This window comes from Marmota flaviventris, chromosome 2 (genome assembly GCF_047511675.1).
Source record: "Marmota flaviventris isolate mMarFla1 chromosome 2, mMarFla1.hap1, whole genome shotgun sequence".
Taxonomy (NCBI): Eukaryota; Metazoa; Chordata; class Mammalia; order Rodentia; family Sciuridae; genus Marmota; species Marmota flaviventris.
In genome coordinates this window covers 104,184,193-104,206,482 of record NC_092499.1, presented here as the reverse complement: position 1 = coordinate 104,206,482, position 22,290 = coordinate 104,184,193, and the positions used below count along the sequence as shown (strand labels likewise).

The window sequence follows — 22,290 nt, the reverse complement described above, 5'->3', positions numbered from 1 at the left end:
GAACAAATTTCAAATAACTGCAACTGCATTTGGGATTATCTGTTTAAAAATTTCCCAACATAGTCTATACCAAAATACATTATTTAATTTGGAAAATACCATTATATAAAAACTTTAAAAAATATTGCTAATTCTTCAATGTTAGGAAAGTAAAAATACAATAAAAAACAATATAGAAAAAGAAAGGGTTTAAGTTCATAAAAAATGAAACACTTTGCCTCACATGCACAAGGCCCTGGGTTTGATCCCTAGCATCAAAAATAAAAGGAAAATGCCATAAGAAAAATAAAATAAAAAATTCATCCATTTACTGAGCAGAATGCAATATTTTAATAGTCTTGCCAAAATAGCTTTAAGAAGAAAAAAGACAAAACAATTGATCAAAAGTCTTCACTATTTAATGGTTGTTCACTTGAAAATAAGTTATTTACCGAAAATAATAAAGACTATTCAATTAAATGTGCATTCTTCTTCTTTTTACATGCTTCAGTGACAACCTGAATTGCATTAGAAATCTAAAATTGGAGGTTAAAAGGTTTATTTAATTTGCCTTGTGTATTGCTAAGTGACGTTTAAATTGTGATCCAAAGAGTCTGTTGTTGCAGGTCCATTTTCCATATTTATGAAGCTAAGGATAAACACCACAACTTATTTGCTATTTTAGAAAAAAAGTAAACTAAAACTATCACATTCATTTTAGCTGAACAGCACCTTTACTTACTCAATAACCAATAATTGCATTCCCATCAATCTCACAAATTTTGCAATTTGAAAAGTGGAATACAAAGATTCTTAATAATCTGATTAGATTTTACAATTAATTATAACACATATGTTATGATCATACAACAATACTAAAACCGTAGGGAAAAAAGATATATCATTATGTCCTTTGACTTTTTTTTTAAACTTATAAACAAATTATTTTTGAGGACCATAAAAGGCTTCATACAAGACAAACAAATGTAACCAACTATACAAATTATGGATAATAGCCTGGACCGGGTGGCACACGCCTGTAATCACAGTGGCTTGGGAGGCTGAGGCAGGAGGATTGTAAGCTCAAAGCCAGCCTCAGCAGTGATGAGGCACTAAGCATCTCAGTGAGACCATGTCTTTAAAATACAAAACAGGGCTGGGGATGTGGCTCAGAGGCTGAGTGTCTCTGAGTTCAATCCCTAGTACCAACCCCACCCCCCCACCCCCCAAAAAAAATTATGGATGATCACTGAAATAAACTTGTGGGCTTATTTTATCACAATTTCAGTATATTAGGATTTACCAAAAACTGATGCAGAATTATGAATTTTAGGTGGCTAGGATAATCTATTTATGAAGCCCCTAAATTACTGAAAAGAAAACTTCAACGTTCATAATATTTTACTTTTTAATTATTTTGCTCCACTATTCTCTCAATCCCCTTGGGTGATCAAGGAAGTTGACAGGCAGGAGCTGGACCATCAAATTACTTAATTTGTAGGAAATATCAACAAGTTTTATTATATTTAAGCACCTCAGAATCATTAGTATGCATATAGATGCTCTGTAAAACAGGCAGTTTTTGTGGTTCTTCATTAGTTTAGTGTTAAGAAATCAGATATTTACACTAACTTAGATAAGAAATAATCAACATTCATCACTGCCCCTATCTTTTGTGGCGTTAAAGATCAAACCCAGGACCTCCTACATGTTAGCCAAGTGTTTCACCACTGAGCTCTACCCCAGCCTTAGCTTCATACATTTTTTTTATATATAGAGAGAATTTTTTAATATTTTAGTTTTTAGTGGACACAACATCTTTATTTTATTTTTATGTGGTGCTGAGGATCAAACCCAGCGCCCCACCATGCTAGGCGAGTGCGCTACCGCTTGAGCCACATCCCCAGCCCAACTTCATACATTTTTGATGGTGCTATGAAAAAACTATACAATTCATTCAATTAGAAAAAATACACACATACTTAAATCTATTTTGCTATTATTATAGATTAGATTGCCCTTTATTATACACTTAATAAACAACTAACAGTGTTGAATTAGTGATATATGTTTGATCTGGATGTGGTGGCACATGCCTGTGATCCTAGCTACTTGAAGTCTAAGGCAGGAGATCGCAAGTTTGAGGCCAGCCAGATAGGATAACTTAGTTTACTGAAACCTTGTCACACAAAAAACAAAACCAAACTAAACAAATGAAAAAATGTGGTGGTGGTGGGGAGGATGTAGCTCACGGGTAGAGGGCTCACACAGGATGCATAAGGCCCTGGACTCAATCCCTAGTACTGAGGGGCAGCAGATATCTATTTGAACTTCATATAAATCCCAAGCTAAATTTATTTCATGGACAGAGCTCCTGTAACTCCACTTTGTTATTTCAAAATTTCATGCAATTGGGATGATTGGATGCTTAGAATTAGCTCAGTAGAAGTCAATACCATGGTTGGTAAAACTCAAAGAAAGGGAGAACAGAAGTTTAGTGGATATTGGGAATTAGTTGACCTGTAATCTGGTTGATATGTAGTATCAAGTAATCTTGTGAACTCTGAGTTACAAAATAGGAACACACAGATTTTTGGGTTTGTTTTTAATCTGCCTCACAAAGCTGATATTAAGAGATATGAGGGCCGGGGATGTAGCTCAGTGGCAGAGCGCTTGCCTCGCATGTGTGAGGCACTGGGTTTGATCCTCAGCACCACATCAAAATAAACAAATAAAGATATTGTGTCCATCTACAACTAAAAATATATATATTAAAAAAAAAGAGAGACATGAAAGTACTTCATAAGCCTAAAGGTCTTTCTATTAATGAGATATTTCTGTCAACTCTGATGGTAGCTTTACCATGCATTAAATGAAAAAAAAAAAAAAAAGTATTCTGGACACAGATCATAATACTAAACATGCATTTGACACTACAGCTTCGTTTGTGTGTGAATAAAACATTCAGATTAAAGTTAGAATCACACTGCTGTCTCTAGATTGCAATCATCAACTGTAGCGTTAATACAAGAATATGGAAAAAGAAAAGTGTGAAGGCTGGAATTCTCAGGGTTGACTCAGAAAGTGTACTGCCTCCCTTCCTTCTCACCTGGTGTCAGGAAGTACGGGTTGGGGTTCTGCTTCCTTCATTAGGTGAGAACTATTCTATGTAGGCAACAATTTCTGTAATTGCTTGGGCTTTTTACTGTCTCCACTTTAAAAAAGCTAGCTCTTATTCTAGAAAGATTATAATAAATCTACTTGATATTAAAGTTTATCAAAACATTTACAGAAAAGAAGCTAGCTGGGTAAATAGGATAAAATAGCTGAATTATTTGGCTGAAAATGTGGAAAGACTCTGATCAATAAATCTAAAAAGCACTCAGTATTTCTGATCTGCTCTTGCTTCAAGTAGGACATAGTAAGTATTTCACCTACTACAATTATTTAATAAACTTAGGGAATAGAAATCAACATTTTGTGTAGTTGAGAGAATTCATATGACCACTTTTCATATTTTTTTCTTTTTTTGTTGGTTGTTTCTCTTTGTAATTTTACCCTAAACTCAAACTTAAGTAAGATTCTCCCATTCTTGGAAAAGACTGAATAATGCTATCCTTTGAGGTAGCATCCAGTGCTCTGCTTTCCACAACCTGGCCCCAGCCAGCTTTTCCCTCTCAATGCCTTACCTGATGACTCTGCATAAATAGTTCATACACTTTCTCACATCTAGATCCTTTGTTGAGCTCTTTCCTTTAAGCTAGAAACAGTCCTTCTTCTCCTTTTAAAATCCTACTCTTCCTCATGAAACCTATCCCGACCATGCAGTTAGAGTGAACTCTGTGGCTCTTTTTCACTTTCTCAACTAGACTGAAAACAAGTCACGCAACTCATTCAACACCAAGTATGTCAAGAGTAGACACAACCATTCCTCTCTTCTACCTTGCACCCAGAGGTCTGATTTTGTTCACAAAGGAGTAGGAAGGTGGGCCTTTCCTTTTTTAGTATAAACCAAGGAGAGAATAATTTTATTCCTAGCTTTGGGGCTAAATCCTGATAACCTAATATGAACATGGTAGTTCCATTTCTGTTGCAAGTAACTATGTTAGGCCCAGTGCTAGCCCATGAGACAGGAGGGGGAACCTCCTCAAGAGGCTTCTGGAAAGGGTTTCTTAAGGACAAGGAAGAGACAGCTCCTTTTCTTCTATTGGATCCTGTTATGTTTGTCTACAGTACCCTGATTTGCTGTCTTACATTAAACCTGAGAGAGAAATGCTAAGAAGCAGAGCAAGTCTGACATACAAGGCCAGGACCTTGCCTGCTATGGGCTTCTTGCCACATGAGATAATAAAATTCTTATTGTTCAAGCTAGCTGAGAAAAGAACTTCTTTTTCTTTCATCTTAAAGCATTCTAAGTGATACAATATCTCAGATGCTTTCTCAAAAGCACTCTCTATGTAGAAATGGCTTATAAAAATTCTAGAGGAAAACAAAGGAGATTTAAGAATGACTGACTGCCTTAGAAGTTGCCTATGTGTGAGTGTGCATATGACTAATGCTCAGTCATAAAGAATAGGGCATGTGTAGAGAGCACATAGTGGGTAGAGTTTTTATTTTAGATAACAGGTCATTGCCACACAAGACCCAAAATAAATTCCATATATTGAATAGAAGCTCTCTCTGTGAGAATGTGCATATGACTAACTTTCAGGCATAAAGTATAGGGAAAGTGTAGAGAGCACATAAAGTATTTTACTTTAAATAACAGGTCATTGTCACACAAAATACAAAAATAATTTTCCTTATATTAAATAGAAGCACTGCTTTGCTCCTTCTCTTTTTCCCTTTGATTATAATTCAACAGTCTACATTTTCATTACTCAACTGAATTATAGGGGGAAAAAAGAATATCATCCAATAAACATCAAACAAAGATGGATGAGAAATGTGATTTTTACTTGAGACCCATTTTTTCCCCCTTTGGAAAAATGTTGAAGTTGCTGGGTGTGGTGGCATATGCTTGCAATCCCAGCGACTCAAGAGGCTGAAGTCAGCCTCAGCAACTTAGGGAGGTCCTATGCAACTTACTGAGGCCCTGTCTCAAAATAAAAAATAAAAAGGTTAGGGATGTGCCTCAGTGGTTAAGTGTCCCTGGGTTCAATCCCTGGTACAAAAACAAACAAACAAAAACAAAGAAAGAGTTGAAGCTTCTGATTCTCCATTTCACTGATGTCCCTTCAAAGTTGCTGAGCTCCACTATGGCCTTTCTCTCCAGTGCTAATTAAAACTAAAAGATACTTTGGTAACTGTCTTATTAGGTAAAGGAGAGGCAGTGGGAATGTACAGTGAGGGCAGACACAGATGTCTCAGATGGGAAAGTGAAATAGGTTATGGTAAACATGACACTGATAATTTTAGCAAAAGTGTGCCAAGAGGGTGAGCAGGGCTAAAGTTACATCATTCTTCCTGTAATTTCAGCTCTGTTAAACAACAACTTCAAGTCAACGGGTCTTTCATAGTCTTGTCTATGTGGGGAACAGCTGTTCAACTTTTACTAGACAGCTGAAGCCACAGTGTCTGAGAAAGTAGCAGAACCTGCTAATAGCTGGGAGCAGCTGCCAGCAGTTCATCATCTCCACACTGGAATGCTTCTAAGCAGAACCACAAGGCAAATACACAAAGCACAGGTGATAGCAAAGGTCCGGATTTCCAGAAACACTGCACAATGTAAAAAGGCTTAACAGCAACATAGAAAAAACAAAACCACTTGGACTTAACTAATGGCTGGATTCTGTTTTCCTAAACAGTCATTTCTGAGGTCAGCTGTTGTTGGAGGAATATGGCAATCTTATCCAGTTGCCTAATAATGTTTTTTCTTCAAAACAAACTAAAGTATATTTTCTTTAGCAAAGATTTTTGCCAAACACTCTTTAGAAAAATACAGGCCAGTTTTTTTTTTAAAATATTTATTTAGTTAGTTAGTTTTAGGTGGACACAATATCTTTATTTTATTTTTATGTGGTGTTGAGGATCAAACCCAGCGCTCAGCGCACGCCAGTCGAACATGCTACCGCTTGAGCCACATCCCCAGCCCCAGGCCAGGTTTTCACATTACAGCTTAACAGATACTTAACATTTTCATGTACTTTTATTTATTTATTCCTAGTAAGTAAAAAAAATTCCCATTTACAACTGTGTCTCAATAAACTGATACCACAGGGTAATATCTAGAACTTTTCAAAATTAATGTGAAAAAGGAGGAAATAAAGCAAATTTGAACCACTAACAATATTGAGCCACATTCACTGAGTTCTTTTCTTTAGTAGAAAAACGGAATCATCCCCAGGAATTCATTTTTATATGTGTGTATATATGTATGTATGTATACATGTGAAATAATAACTTAGTGAACCCAAAAATAAAGACAAAATACCTACATAAAGTTATTCATCTATGAATGAGTCTTACACATGGTACATGGTAAATGTGGAGAACAATGAAAAAAGAGGTCACAATGTGCTTTTATTTAATTGTTTTTGGTGATACTAGGGATAGAACCCAGGGCCTCATGAACCTTAAGCACACATTCCATCATTAAGCTACATTCTTAGCCTTTGTACTTCTAAATAGGTTATTTTAAAAATTGTCTACACTATCTCATAAAAATTTTTGGTGTAGTTCTTTTGTATTTTACCTTCACCCCAATTTCCCACCTTAATTTTTATTCTAGTACCACAACAATTATTAGAAATTATCAACAAATTATATTAAAAATCTCAAAAGATATTCATAAATAATTCAAAACTAACAAATATTTCAATATTCTCCAAAGTGAACTCCAGAGGAAGATTCTATTAGATGTCCCCCTTTCCCTGTCATACTAGGGATCAAATCCAGGACTTTGCACATGACAGGCAAATACTCTATCACTGAGTAAGCCCATGTTTAGATGTTTTCTTTTCTTTTTAAAATGTTTTTTTTTAACACCTTTATTTTATTTATTTATGTTTATGTGGTCCTGAGGATTGAACCCAGGCAAGCGGTCTACCACTGGGCCACAACTCCAGCCCCCTTAGATGCTTTCTTATAGTCAAAATTTAGATGATTTTGGAGGTGGGGGGCAGATCAGGGATTGAACTCAGGGGCACTCGCTCGACCACTGAGCCAAATCCCCAGCCCTATTTTGTATTTTATTTAGAGACAGGGTCTCACTGAGTTGCTTAGTCCCTTGCTTCTGCTGAGACTGGCTTTGAACCTGCAATCCTCTTGCCTCAGCCTCTAGAGCTGCTGGGATTACACGCATGCGCCACTGCGCCTGGCCAAAATTTAGGTGAATTTTTAAATAAATGTTACTAAAAAGTGCCTGTGAAATATTTCCAAGTAAACCTAAACCATGTTATGAAGTAGATAAAAGAAAAGCCTACCTGTAAGAGGTGAAGGTGATCCAACCGGTGTTGATGGGTTTGATGGAAAACTACTGCTGGTATGATCAGGAGAATAAATCTAAGCAGAAAACAAGAGATACACATACATCAATATTTCACAATAGCAAATATATAAATCTATTTACATAAATTTATTTTTCCAATCTAAGGTGTTACCCCCTAATACTTATAGTGAAAAGGTTTTCCATCACTCTTTAAGACTTTTTTGTTACATGAAGAGCACAGTAGCCTCCATTTTAAAACTTAGATAAAAAAATCATATATATTCTAATATGATAAGAATAGAATAGATATGCTTCTTTATTATTCTAGTTGGAAACAGTTAAAAATTTCTGTTAGAATATACTATCTAAATGAATTAACTCATTTTTTGAAATGATCTTTAAGTGCTTGCCTGCCTAGTATGTGCAAGGTGCTGGGTTCAATCCTCAGCAACACATACACACATTAGAGAGAAAATGATAGGAAAAAAAAAAAGAAAGAAATGTTTTTTAAAAAGTTTAAAAAAACCAACCAAAGAAAAATATTTCTTAATTACTCCTTACCTCTCCTTTAAAAAGTACTAATTTGATCAACCATATTTATGCCAATTTTAGCTCCAAATGTTAAAAAAAATTAAACTTACTTCCAAAGTATACTATGCCACCCTTGGAGAAAGTTAAAAAAAAAATACCCACTGGATCAAAAATGTGTTCCCCAAATGATTTTTGAACTTGACTTCCCTACAGATCTACTTGAAGAGAATATACCTGAATGCATAAATTTTGGTATTCTGGCTAAAAATGTTGTTGTTATACTTTATATACTTTTCATATTGCCAAAAATAGTGTAGGAGAGTCGTTCAAGTTCACCTAATTAACAAGTAAATATATTAAGAATCATTTTAGCCAGGTGGGTCGTGGTGTACACCTGTATCCGGAGACTATAGAGACTGTGGCAAGAAGATTCCAAGTTTCAGCCCAGCAATTTAGTGAGATACTGTCTCCAAATAATAGAACTAAAATAAAAAGGGCTGGGGATATAGCTCAGTGTTAGAGTACCCATGGGTTCAATCCCCTGTAGTCCTAAAAAAGTCCCTTTAATTCATTCAAGGGCCCCTAAGAGGTCCCTCCTGGGAAATATTCCTCTTATCATTATTTTAAAAAAGTCTTATTGATACATTATAATCAGACATAATAATGGGATTCATTGCTACATAGTTGTACATGCATACAACATAATAATATAATTTTTGTCTATTTAATTCCCCAGCACCAGTGTAGGTTTTTCCATAGCTTTCTAAGTCCAGGGAAATGTAAGCACCTTTCCTTATTTCCCCTCATTATTTAGAGGAATATGGTGTAGATGATTTGTAGTGTATTTACTTAGTTTTGTGATGGGAAGAAGTCAAGGAGTAAAAGGTGTTTTTGACCAAAGCCAGGAAGTTGCAAAAAGTGAATGTTCTGAGAATCAAAAGTCAATGCCAAATAAAAGTTATGGGACTATTTAAAACACTAACTCAAAATTGTAGGGTGGTGTAAGCTGGAAGGAGCTGTGAGAATTTCTCCAGCTCCATCATTGTTACAATGAAACTTGAGGCCTAGAAGGATAAGTGCTGGGATAGAACTCCCCTAATTCCAGTTTTTAGATTCCCATCGGTAAAAGTGAAAATGGGGACCATTGGAAAGACTCTCCCTGCCCTTGCCTACTCCTTAAGACTAAGCCTCACCCTTTGAAAACTTGGAATGGAACCACCATTTGACCTAGCTATACCACTCCTCGGTCTATACCCAAAGGACTTAAAAACAGCATACTATAGTAACATAACTACATCAATGTTCAAGCAGCTCAGTTCACAATAGCTAAACTGTGAAAGCAACCTAGATGTCCTTCAATAGATGAATGGATAAAGAAAATGTGGTGTATATATACACAATGGAATATCACTCAGCATTAAAAGAGAATAAAATCATGACATTTGCAGGTAAATAGATAAAGTTGGAGAATATCATGCTAAGTGAAGTAAGCCAATCCCAAAAAACCAAAGGCCAACTGTTCTCTCTGATAAGTGGATGCTGATCCATAACGAGGATGGGGGAGGCATGGGAAAAATGGAGAAACTTTGTGCAAAGGAGAGGGTGGGGGAGGGAGGAAATGTGGAGGCAGGAAAGACGGTGGAATGAGATAGACATCACTGCCCTAGGTACATGTATGACTGCACATATGGTGTGACACTACATCATGTACAACCATAGAAATGTAAAGTTGTGCTGCAATTGTGTACAATGAATTGAAATGCATTCTGTTGTCATATATACCTAATTAAAATAAAGAAATTAATTAAAAAAAAAAAAAGACTAAGCTTCACAACAAGACCTGGGAACTACAAAGCCTGTTCTCAGGTGTCCTTTATCTCTATCTATGTTAGGACCCCAGGAAACCCAGACTTTCAGCTTCTTCTCATAAAGTTCTTAGTATCCCCTTTGTGATGCTGGACAATATTATTCTTACAAAATGCATAATAAAACATTTTTGCACCTCAGCACTTAACACTTTAAACAGGGACACAGGCACATCAATGTTTATTGCAGCACAATTCACAATAGCTAAACTGTGGAATCAACCTAGATGCCTGTCGGTAGATGAATGGATAAGAAAAATGTGGCATATATACACAATGGAATATTACTCAGTAACAAAAGAGAATAAAATCATGACATTTGCAGGTAAATGGACAGAGTTAGAGAAGAAAATGCTAAGTGAAGTTAGCCAATCCCTAAAAACCAAATGCCAAATGTTTTCTCTGATATAAGGAGGCTGATTCATAGTGGGGTTGGCAGAGGGAGCATGGGAAGATGAGACAAACTGGGTCAAATGGTGGTTCCATTCCAAGTTTTCTAAGGGTGAGGCTTAGTCTTAAGGAGTAGGCAAAGGCAGGGAAGGTCTCATAGAGGGGAAAGGAGAGGGCAAGGGGTGTAAAAAAGATGGTGGAATGAGATGGACATCATTTTCCTAAGTACATGTATGAAGACAAGAATGGTGTGAATATACTTTGTATACCACCAGAGATATTTAAAAAATGTGCTCTATATGTGTAATATGAATTGTAATGTAGTATGCTGTCATATATAACAAATTAGAATAAAAAAATAAAATTAAAAAAAAATGTCTTTAAACAAGTCTCTCATATAGCCAGATCAGGAAGTTGTACACTCAAGTTAAAAAGCCATTTTGGAAAAGCAAAACTATGAAAAAGAATTCAAGAAGCTTTTGGAGGCTTTAGGGAATTAGTGTAAGGTCAATATTGTTGGTCTTAACGTTATTAGGGCTGAGTGGTTCCATTCCCAGCATCACCAGAAAAAAAGCTGTTATTTAAAATTGTTACTTTGCAAAAAATTTACAGGACATACATGAAAATTAGCTACCAGCCACATTTTGGTTCCTAGTGGCTCCACATATATAAACTAATTTATTTCAACCACGTAGTAAATTAGGTAAGGTCACACATGCCAACAAAAATATGTCTTAAAATTCACATAATTAGCTGGGTATGTCGGCGCATGCCTACAATCCCAGTGGCTCAGGAGGCTGAGGCAGGAAGATCATGAGTTCAAAGCCAGCCTCAGCAACTTTGCAAGACCCTGTCTTTCAATAAAATATAAAAAGGGCTGGAGATGTGGCTCAGTGGTTAAGTACCCCTGGGTTCAATCCCCAGTAAAACAAATAAACAAACAATTCACATAATTATACCTTTAATTAGCAATAATGGTTTATGAAACATCCTGAGTGTAATATTGGCAAGGGAGGGAAGAGCTGATAACACTGATGTGGGTAGATGAAGAGGGAGAAAAGTTTTAGTTCCATGTAGCCTGACTTATTGGTTTTTAGCCCTCAAGTGGGATGTCTTTATTTTTCTAGTAACTCCTCTTTTTATCCCATATATAATTGAGCTATTGTCCTTGAACATAGTTTCTTTTTTTTAATATTTTTAAGTTGTTGATAGGCATTTATTTATTTATGTGGTGCTGAGAATCGAATCCAGTGCCTCACACATGCCAGGCAAGTGTACTACCGCGGAGCTACAGCCCCAGCCCTGGAACACAGTTTTGAACTACCAAATCCCATGCTTCCTGTTGCGTACAAAATAACATTTGATGTCATAATCTGGTCACAAAAATATCTTTCTACTCCGTAATCTACTTATAAACTTACATACTCTATTATCCAAACAAAATATTGTTTTTCATTTTCTGAACATAGCTTGTTCTACTTTCAGAAAGTCTATTTCTTAACTTCTCCTTGGTGGAATTCCACACTACCTCAAAGCTTAGCTCAAATGTCACTTCCCCATTTCCATGTCATTTTTACCTCCTTTATTATCTCAGAGGCAGAGATCTTATAAAGTTCAACACTGAATCAATCACTGCCTGCCGGTGTCTTGTGTAAGTAGGCTCTCAATGTTTTTTAAAAAAATCTGAATGATAAAATTGCACATGAAATTTGCTATAACACTTACTGATAAAAAGCAGGACTCCTTAAATGCTAGCATTTGTCTTAGTATTTATTTAATGGGGAGCAGTGACAGAAATACCAAATGAAGAAAAAGAGCTTTGTTATATAGATGACTTTATTTTGAATCAGGTTTTTTTTTTTTTTTGTGCTGGGGTCTTGAACCCAGTAGGCAAGTATTCCACCACTGAACTATATCCCTAACTCTCAAATCAGTTTTATGGTAACAATTTTAATGGTGAGGTGGTGGTGAGGGTTCCACTACGTCTGGAAATTAGTGCTAAAATAATAGACTGTCCATATCACATTATTAGATAGGTAGGGGCTGCTCAGGGTATAAATGGACTATCAACACTTATTTTCCCTGAGAACTCTGCCCTTACATGTCAAGATGCCCACGCATGTCAAGAATTAGCTGCACCTCCTATTATATCAGAGAAGGCAGAGATTGTAGCGTAAAGTCATGTAAGATCATTACCTTAAAGTGATTTAGCAAAATGTGCTGACCTTATATGTAAAAGAGGTTTAAAAATCACTGTATAAATAGGAGCTTTAAAAAAATTCACTGTATAAACAGGAGAAGTGGTAACAAAAATGTATCAAGTTTGAAAACATATCCCTTCTGGTATTTCTTCCCCACAGCAGCTTCTCCATTTATATAATAAAAGCCATTTGCCTTCACCTGTCCCATTTGCTTGTTCTACTTCACCAATTAAAGTGATAAGAGAGAACTATTGTTGATTTTTCCTGAACTTATAGATAGGAAAAAGGCTGGCAAGTTGGAGGATTTTTCCTATCTTTTTTACTTTCAAAAGAATATGCGGGGAGAAGAGGAGCAATAAAAACCTTAAAAAGGTATAACACAACATTTGGATCACGTATCTTCTCACTAAACTATCTGTGCAGGTTTATTGTATTACCAAATACAAACAAATTATACTTATTCTATAAAAATTGTTGTGCTACTTTCAGAAATTCTAAACACAAGGCTTTATTTGGCAAGTGCATCCTAAATTAAGAATATATTTTGTTTCGTATTTTCTGACCTTACAGGACTCTAACATTGGTGTTTGAAGAGAAAAAAGAAGAAAAAGTCAGTAACATCAAAATGAGAGAGGGAGTGATTTAGAGTCTCCAGCATAAACACAAAAGTAAGAACTCATTCTGCATGCAGTCCATGGTCCTCATACTGTTAAGTGACCAATGATGAATAACTCTCAATACCTTCTGCCAGGCTTAAACGGTAATATGCCTCATTTTACTGCAACAAATGAGGCTCCTCCTCCTATCAGTCATGGTCCATTCCAATCAGCAGGGTGCCAATAAGCCAGGAGCTAATGAAAAGGGCCTTGGACAAAAAGGAAACAATGGAGAGCGCCCAGGCCCAACCCTGAAATTGTGAGCCCAATTTTTTAAACACTACAGTGCACATTTCAGTTAATCTTTATTATGCTAATGTTATTGAGTCTAAGGAACAAAGAAACTTATTTCATGAATTACTTTTAAACGTCAACTTCCAGGAATTTTCTTTTCTTTTGTTAGAGACTACTGACCATTTAACTATCCAGATTAAAACACATACACACATACACACACACACACACATACACACCACACACACTTCCCCCCTCTCTTGCTCTGAGGTAGAAATCAAAACATAAATTATCACAAAGAAGTCTGATATAATCAACAAAGTTAAACAGTCCTCTTGTTTGATCTCCTCTAAATTAAAGACCAAGTGTTTTGATATGGTATTAGGCACTGAAATAAACCAGATGTTTCTTGCTCTATATAACTCTCCATGGGCACAATCTTAAAGGGTTATTGTCTGGCAAATGTTCAGGGAAACACATTAGAAATGGCACGAATACACAGATTTTCCTTCCCTTCTATCTACCCTAGTTTATTATCTAAACTAATGCATAATCCACAGGGCTTTGGGAACTTTGTGTAAATACTTTCATGTACAATTCTCTTTTTTGCTATCCTGAGATTAAGACCACAATTATCCAGGCTTAAACCTAAAATAAAGGAACCTTTGCAAATGCATTATCTAGCCTTACATGTTTAATCACACAGTATTCTGCAAGCTCTTTAATACCTAAACTGAAGAACAAAGGTTGTACCCTCTGATGTTTCACACATGAAAGACCTTCTAAGACATACATCAGACAATTGGAGAACTAGAATTAACTTCCAGTGGCAACTGCTCAGTGTTATTTCCCCTAAAACTAGGTGCCATGCTAAAAATGTTACATTCTAAAGAACTTGAAAAGTTTCAAAATAGTCATGGTCACCATTTCCAAAGATCTGTAATATTTAACATAAAATTCTGATGTGCATGTTAGATTCTCAAATGTAATCCTCATTAAGTTCCTCTTCTCATCTGTTCTAATCCTTTCTATCCCCAGACAATGTAATGTTTTTGTTTTTCAGTACATTTTGAGTACTAAACATGTATTAAAGTGAATGTGAGTCTGTGGAGGAAGTTACAGAAAGAATGTATTTGGGAGGGGTCTGGACGTGGGGAAGGAGGTAGCAGATGGACTGAAGGAAGGGATATGAAGTGTGTAGACTATGGCATGTAGTGATGGAGCAGATGGAATGCATCACCGTCAGCTATGACAGAAATGATTTATGGAATGACCTGACTGCTCCTGCCTAGTAACAACACAGGATGACAGAGCTCAGTTTCCATGACAACCAAAGCCCACCCACTAACTAGATTAAACATTTTTTCCCAAGCTTCCACACAGAGACTTTGGATTTTCTTTCTCAAATGCCACCCTGGTTTGGCTAGTATGTTGTTCACACTTTAAGAAGATGTTCAAGGACTTGAAGGGTAACTAAAAATGAGACTGAAGGGCCACTAAGAACATCAAAAATTCTTGCCTGATTTTATGGCAAGGTTTCTTCATAGACTTTTTGTTTCAAAAACCAAAACCAGTGTAACTAACTAAAACAAATAAGAATAAAGGAAAAAAAGAAGAAAAAAAAAAAAAACCCAAACCAAACAAACAAAAACCCTGTGGGTGTGGGGGGTGTCAAAATGTACATTGTATTTTTAAAGTTTGCTTAATATTAAAAGTTCAAATTTTATTTGTCCTCTTTTTATCCCCACAGGGTATGATCCAAGAACAAACCCAGGGCCTTGCATATGCTAGGCAAGCACTCTGCTATTGAGCTGAGCTAAATCCCCAACCCTGTTATTTGTCTTCTTCTTACATGTGAACTATCTTACTGGAATATAACAAGCCAATCAAACACCTGGGAAACCCTTATCTTTAATACTACAGAATAATATACATTTTTCTGGTGGGAATAAATTCAAAAAAAATTGGGACAATTCTCTATAGTATTCACTCTTACCTCTCTAAGACTCAGTCACTGTAGCACTACTGCTCCTGGACATACACAGCAATAGTTAGGCAACCTAGTCAGATCAGGGTTCTAATGTATATGAGTCTACCCTTACTAGCTTTGTGATCCCTAGAGCAAGCTACTTAATCTTTCTGGGCTCAAGTTACTTAACCTTTTAAACCTTAGTTTCTCAGCTGTAACACAGGGATAATAATGCCAACCTTGCAGGGTTTTCTTGAGGATTAAATAAAACAAAGCATGTAAATGCTTAGTATAGTGGCAGGCACCTAAAGAACAATCAAATTATAGCTGATAATTTTTTGTGGGTTTTGTTATTATCATGCTATTATTACAAATGATCCAAGATTGAATTCAGGAAATATTTACTGCAGCCATTTTGAGTGGGGTTCCACTATCTAGCAGATAAATTTAACTTGTTTAATTTCTCAAGAAGCTTGAACTTAGCTACAGATAAAGGCTAATTTACAGGAACAGCCCAAAGAGGTTTACCTCTTTAAATGTTCAACAGCTGCTTCCTACTACTCATATATTAAAGTACTCTACCTTCCCCATGAACAGCAACAAATATGTTTGAAGAGTTAATTGCACTGCACAGAAAATATAAGACAATTGTGTGGGTTATAGAAAGATACTGCTCAAAAGAAAAAAAAGAAGAGAAAAAAATGCCTAAGGAGAAATTTAACAAAGTATAAAGCAGAATACCTCTTTTGAATAATTAGTTTTAGAACCTTTATGGATTACTGATAAATGCTCTCACTTCTCATTTTATCATTCCAAAAGAAGAAATTTTAATTTTAACGATTTCAGAGTCAGATATTAAAATATAACCATTGCTTTTTTACTAAACTGATAAATGTATTTGATCAAGAAAATACTACAGGGCTGGGAGGTAGCCCTGTGATAGAGTGCTTGCTTAGCATGACTAGTACTAGAGGTGAAATGGGGTGGGATGGGCCAAAAAACTATAAAATCCCTTTGAATCAGTTTTATTATTTTTACTTCTTTTAGTATGAGTTCTTCAATAAATCTGGCTTTTTAAAAAAGGCTCTCATTTCCTAACTTTTGAATCACTCAGCTATGGCTGATTTTTATTTTCGTTTTAAAAAATATAGATAGGCAGGTGTAGTGGCACACACCTGTAATTTGGGAAGCTGAGGCAGGAGGATCATAGGTTCAAAGTCAGTCTCAGCAACTTAGTGAGGACCTTAGCATTTTAGTGAAAACCTGTCTCAAAAAATAATGTGGCTTAGTGGTTAAGGGTTTCTGGGTTCAATCCCTAGTGCTCCTCCCACACCAAAAATATAAAAAATATTTTCCATCTTGGAAAAATTCTTATAAAGTACTTTTTGTGAAATGAGTCAATAAAAACAGAATAGCTCTAAATAAGTAATGATGCTGATGGCTATAACTACACTTAATACTCATTGTCCATAAAATCTAATCACTGCATTTAGCAATACAGAATCCATTCAGTATAATATGTAAAGCCAATACTCACAGATGCCAAAGCCTTTCCGAGTGCATCACCTGTCTGTGAGCTTCCAGCAGCATTCCCTCTAGTTCCTGGATATTTTGAGAAGAGAAACAAATTAAGAATTTTAGTAGGAAAGTATGCTGTTTCAGCATTATTGTTGTCACACATTTACCACCATCAAGGAGGCATTACTCTGCATGTGCTTAATACGCTAAAGTAAAAATGAATTCATTCCTTACTAGTTTCCACATTAACAAAAATGAAAAGATTCTTTACTTTTAAATTAAATACTAAAAATACATGATAATATGGGGTTCACTGAAAACCCACCTGTAAGATTTTTAGGAATTTTTGCCAATCCCAAAAGCTCACCTAGAATGTTGTCTGATCCATTGATGGGAGGGGTATGTGAGGCAGCAACATAAGGTGAACTGCTGGTGCTGCCACGATGGAAGCTGGACATTGGTGGAAGACTTGTGTTTATGTCTGTTGGTGAAACTGAGTGTGGAGGATAACTCTAGAAAAAGGGGCAAAGAGACATGATCGGTCAAATTTATTTTCTGAATAATACGCATATACACTGAACAACTACTACAACCAATCAAAAAGAGCATTATAAGTTAGTTCAAGAGGGTTATTATGGTCATTTACTTTTTGAAAAGTCATGGTAAATAGTATAAGTCCAGAAACATTCCAAACTTTAGAAGTTTTGGCAGAATAAAATTGTATACTTGGAATCCAAAAGAAACATAATGAGGACAAGATGTTGCTGCAACCTTGTAATGTGTGATAGCTCACCAAGCGGTCATGTGAATGAAGGCTGCCATAACTACTGGACTGAGACATGTGGGAAGTGGAGGTCCCCAGAATTCCACCAAAACCAGGCTGGCTCATCCCATTTGATGAACTCCAAAGGTCAGAAGAATTGTGGGTCCCATCTAAGATAAAAAGAGAAGTATTAAAATTTCCTTAGCTAAATTTTTTTATTTTGATGATGCTTATAAAAATTAAAAACAAAAAAACAGTGTTGAAGATGTGGCTCAGCACCCCTGGGTTCAATCCCCAGTACCAACGAATCAACAGAAAGATATAATAAGTTTAACAGTGAAGGAAAAAAGTTATCTAAACTACAATAAGTCATTAAATAAATCCTCAGAAGATGTAAATCCACATCAAACAAGACAAATATTCCGAATTGGTGGAAAGGCTGGATTTAATTTTTGGTTAAATGGCATACTCTTACTCATAAATATACAAAAAATGTTCTTAATTCATAACATGCAATGTACATTGTATCTAACATTTTTAAACTGCAATGAAGTTTCTCTAATAGTAGACCCAAGTAATTGATAATGACCATATTACAGTCAGCCTTCAAATTAAATGTGTCAGTAATGACTTCACTCACAGTATAGTCAGGGAACCACTTATGTAATAATTTATTGCTCCCATATATATGCTTCCCATAATCACAAACCACAGGAGACCAAATAAAAATGATTTGCTAGACATACATTGAAGGAAATGCAACACATTTTCTTTCTTAACAAGTTTTAACTCTGTTCTGATATTCACTCTTTATTTATATTATTTATTCTAGGCATGATATAAACCTGTAATTTTAAACGACAAAACAGAGTTGTTAATAGCTTTCATACTTTTAAATTCTAAAGCCAAGTCAGAGCACCTTTATTTATTCTTCTCAATTTAAGTCTTTTATAAATTCAATCAATACTGAGTGGGTACTCTAGTGATTTGGTGAATAATCCATCTGAATTGCAATTAATGATAAACAGCACTACACAATAACAACCAAAAAAAAAAAAAACCTAAATTTTAATTTATCTCAGCCAAAAAATACTTAGATAAATAATGTCTGAATTCCTATGAAGATACTGTCTTTCCCCACACTTTAAAATATGAGCTAATATACAGATGACTGCAATTGTATGTGACAACTACTTGGTAGTACTTACCTTGCATAAAGAAAGTGCTAGCAAACATACTGGTTGGTGGCTTAGGAGACGGATAACTAGGAGATTCACGGTTGAAATCATCTGAATTTGGGGATGGTGCATACACCTTAAAATTAAACAAGAAATTTAATTAAAATAGAAATGACTATTGTATTACTTATAAAAGATGAGTTCTACTTTCCATCAAGCATCTAAAAAGGCCATCTAATCCTTATAAAGGCCTACTACAAATACAAAGAACATGAACTAAATCCACATAAATAACATCAAACTTGACTAACTACATGTTTCTTTCCGAATATCCATATAATGCATATCGATGTGACAATTATACCAGATGGATGAAAAAAGTTCTAAGTGTCGACTTGGATAACAAAACACAAATTTCACATAGCTCAAGATTCAAAATCTGGTGGAACAAACAGATGTCCTTTGAACATACAGCATGATATAAAATCAAAATGAACTAGATTCATTTTTTATCCTTTGTTACTATTAAAAGTCAACTGTGGAAGGACTAACACAGTTGTTCAGAAACTTCTCTAACTTGGTAGTGTCAGCAATTAATTAAAAACAACTTCTAGGCTGGGGCTATGGCTCAGCGGTAGTGCACTTGCCTGGCATATGTGAGGCATTGGGTTCGATTCTCAGCACCACATAGAAATAAATAAAATAAAGGTCTATCAACAACTAAAAAATATTTAAAAAAAACAACAACTTCTGCTGAGGAGTTTTAATTCTTTAATTTCAAGTACACTTTAAGCATAGCTTTCATAAAAACCTCATTTAATTTGCTAGAATAGCATTAATTTCCTTTGGTATACCATTGCTTCAGAAAAGGGAACTATGAACATTGTGAATTTGTAAATGACCAACATTTTGTATTCCTCTGGAAAACTTAAATGGGCAGTCAAATAATATTAATGACCAAACACAATCACACCATTCTCATAACTAATGAAACCAAGAAGGAAAACAACATTTAAAGTCATGTATGGTCTGTAAAGTAAACCCGAAGTCAGGAAGAAGGGAAAGGAAAGGTAAGCTATTGTAAGTAGCTTATGAAATAATTTATTTTGTTTTGGCTTGTTAAGGGCACACTCAATTAAATTTCACTGAAAAATAAAAATTCAAAGTGTTCATTTAACTGAAAGTAAGTAACATTAAAATTATGGGAGCATATATAAAATCAAACATATTTATTTGTATAAGCATAGGAAATCTCTGGAATAAAACACAAGAAATTTAACATAAAGAAAAATTTTGGAATTATACATGAGAAATTTAACAATGGTTACACCTCAGGACTTAGGAAGGATTTTGACTTCATGTGCTTCTACAAATTGTATATTTTTACCTCAAGCATTATACTTCTAAATAGTAATAATAATAATAACAATGATAAAAAAGTTAAGAAATATTAAAATGGGAGCTAAACTTTTAATTTACATAAACTATTATATATGCATAAACTATCAAGAATCTGGTCTTTCTTTGAGGCACTAACTGTAAAGGCCTCTGGCAAGTTACCCTGACCTTCCTGAGACTCAATTTCCTCATGTGTAAAATGGTGCTTACAGTAATGCACATACAGGGGCCAATGGAAGATTAGATAAAATAATACACATAATAAAATATTCAGCACAGTGCCTATTCAGAGTAAGCAGTCACCACGAATTAGCTAATATTATCATGCTTCGGTCATCCTAACAGAAGCAGTTATGCTGCTACATACTGCCCCTGTTCAATTCTTACAGTTTTTCTCGATATGTCCCTACTTATATACACACAACTTCTCCTAAATGAAAGGTTAGAAAGCCCATTTTTACTCTTAGTAGTCCTGATAATACTAGCACAGGAGTGTCTTTTTAATGGATTGGCATTTAGGTTTGTTTCCTACCTTTCACATTCCAGAGGTAAAAACACACATCTGTGGTACCTGAGAAGTTTGGGATAAGATATATTCCTAAGAATTATCCAGAAGGACCCTAGATAGGGGAATATGGCAGATAAAAGTTTGTTCATTATATATTATACATATTTTTGTAGTCTAAAGCTATTTCATAAAAGACTGTGTTACGATTAAAGAATTGGGTATACATAAGTGTGTTTGGAATGTATCATACAGGCCAACAGGCAGGTAAAGTTTTCTGGAAAGGAACTATGGATTATTTTCTCTTAATCAAGTTTCAGCTTCCAATCTTAGCCACAACTAGAAGTCTTTTGTCCCTTTGTATATAGATTCCCCCAAGCCAAGCTGAAACCACAAACAACAAAAGGTAGAGTACATCTATAGATTTATCCAGGAAATACAAATCAGAATCAAATTTAGAAGACTGCATCAGAAGATGTACTTTTTACCACAAATGTGCATTTACTATACATACCATCCTTGATCTGAGAGTATGAAATACAAAATTCTCTAATTCCATTTGGACAGTAACAACATGTAACCCTCACACTTGGTAACTGTGAGAAAGTTCTGAAGTGTTATTGAAAAAAAAAAAAACCCTCCATAATTTTCAGTTTAAATTTCAACATAATATGCCCATTTACGTTTTTTCATCCTTAATCTCATTTAATCACTCTGTTCCATACATGACACACATACATTTTTAAATTTTTAAAATGTTTGCAATTAGAAAAGGAAGTAAAGGACACACTTGATTTTACTGATTTACAAACTGCTAAATACAGAATATACTGATCATATAATAATTGACTGATGGCAGTCATGGAAAGCAAAACAAACAACGAACAAACCGAACAAACAAAAAAACAAGATACATCACACACAGCAGAGGAAGACACTTGCTTACCCTTACAAGAAAATTCTGAAGCTGTATGGAAAAAACAGGCCTCATTTAGAGGTAAAGTTTGTTTTTACTGTTAGGCTTCATAAACACAATTTTTTTAAAAAGGAGTTTTAAAAGATATTATAAATAAAAATGGTAAATAAAACCCTAAACTACTTTATCACTTAGGTTCTAACAAATTCAAAAGTTTTATCATAATAAAAATGCTTTGAAATAAATGGTTCTCAAAGACACCCATTTAACAACAATTCTAACTCCACTTTTGGTATCTTAACCATAGCTTGCAAAAACACAGATGCAATGTTTCGAGGCAGCAGTTGTGCCAGTCTCGATTTTTCAGATCAAAGAGTTCTTGTGGCAAAGCGCAACTCATGTGGTCTCAAAGAGTTTATTAACTCCAGATGTAGGGAAATAGTCAGCCAATTCCACAAAAAGAGCAAGTCTCTCCTAGTTACAATCAGTACTGGCCACAAATTAAAACCAGACTGCTTATGTCATCTGATCACCTGCACAAAGATGCCAGGCTCCCTGCCCCCACCTCCCCGAACCCCCCCCCAACCCGGGCCAGTTAATGATCTAATCATACATTCAAATGTCAAGGATGGTTTTGTACCACAACAATTTTAGAATTGAGAAAGGAATATGTATGCTGTAAGATGATTTAAAAACTACTTTAAATACAAGAGCGAAATGTTCAATTTAGTACCTTAAGATGTTCCATTAAAACAACA

The 22,290-nt window shown here is 35.2% G+C and overlaps 1 protein-coding gene across 13 annotated transcripts in view; it reads right to left on the bottom strand.

Moving 5' to 3' along the window:
• Tcf12 (transcription factor 12) overlaps positions 1-22,290 on the bottom strand; it is a 348,998-nt gene that overhangs the window by 29,717 nt on the left and 296,991 nt on the right. For all 13 annotated transcript variants that reach the window (XM_071608299.1, XM_071608302.1, XM_071608300.1 and 10 more), the window contains 5 exons: positions 18,744-18,849; positions 17,566-17,705; positions 17,140-17,284; positions 16,792-16,856; positions 7,404-7,482 (listed from right to left, as the gene is read on the bottom strand). In XM_071608299.1, the coding sequence (XP_071464400.1) occupies positions 7,404-7,482; positions 16,792-16,856; positions 17,140-17,284; positions 17,566-17,705; positions 18,744-18,849 (535 nt within the window). The remainder of the gene's footprint in view (positions 1-7,403; positions 7,483-16,791; positions 16,857-17,139; positions 17,285-17,565; positions 17,706-18,743; positions 18,850-22,290) is intronic.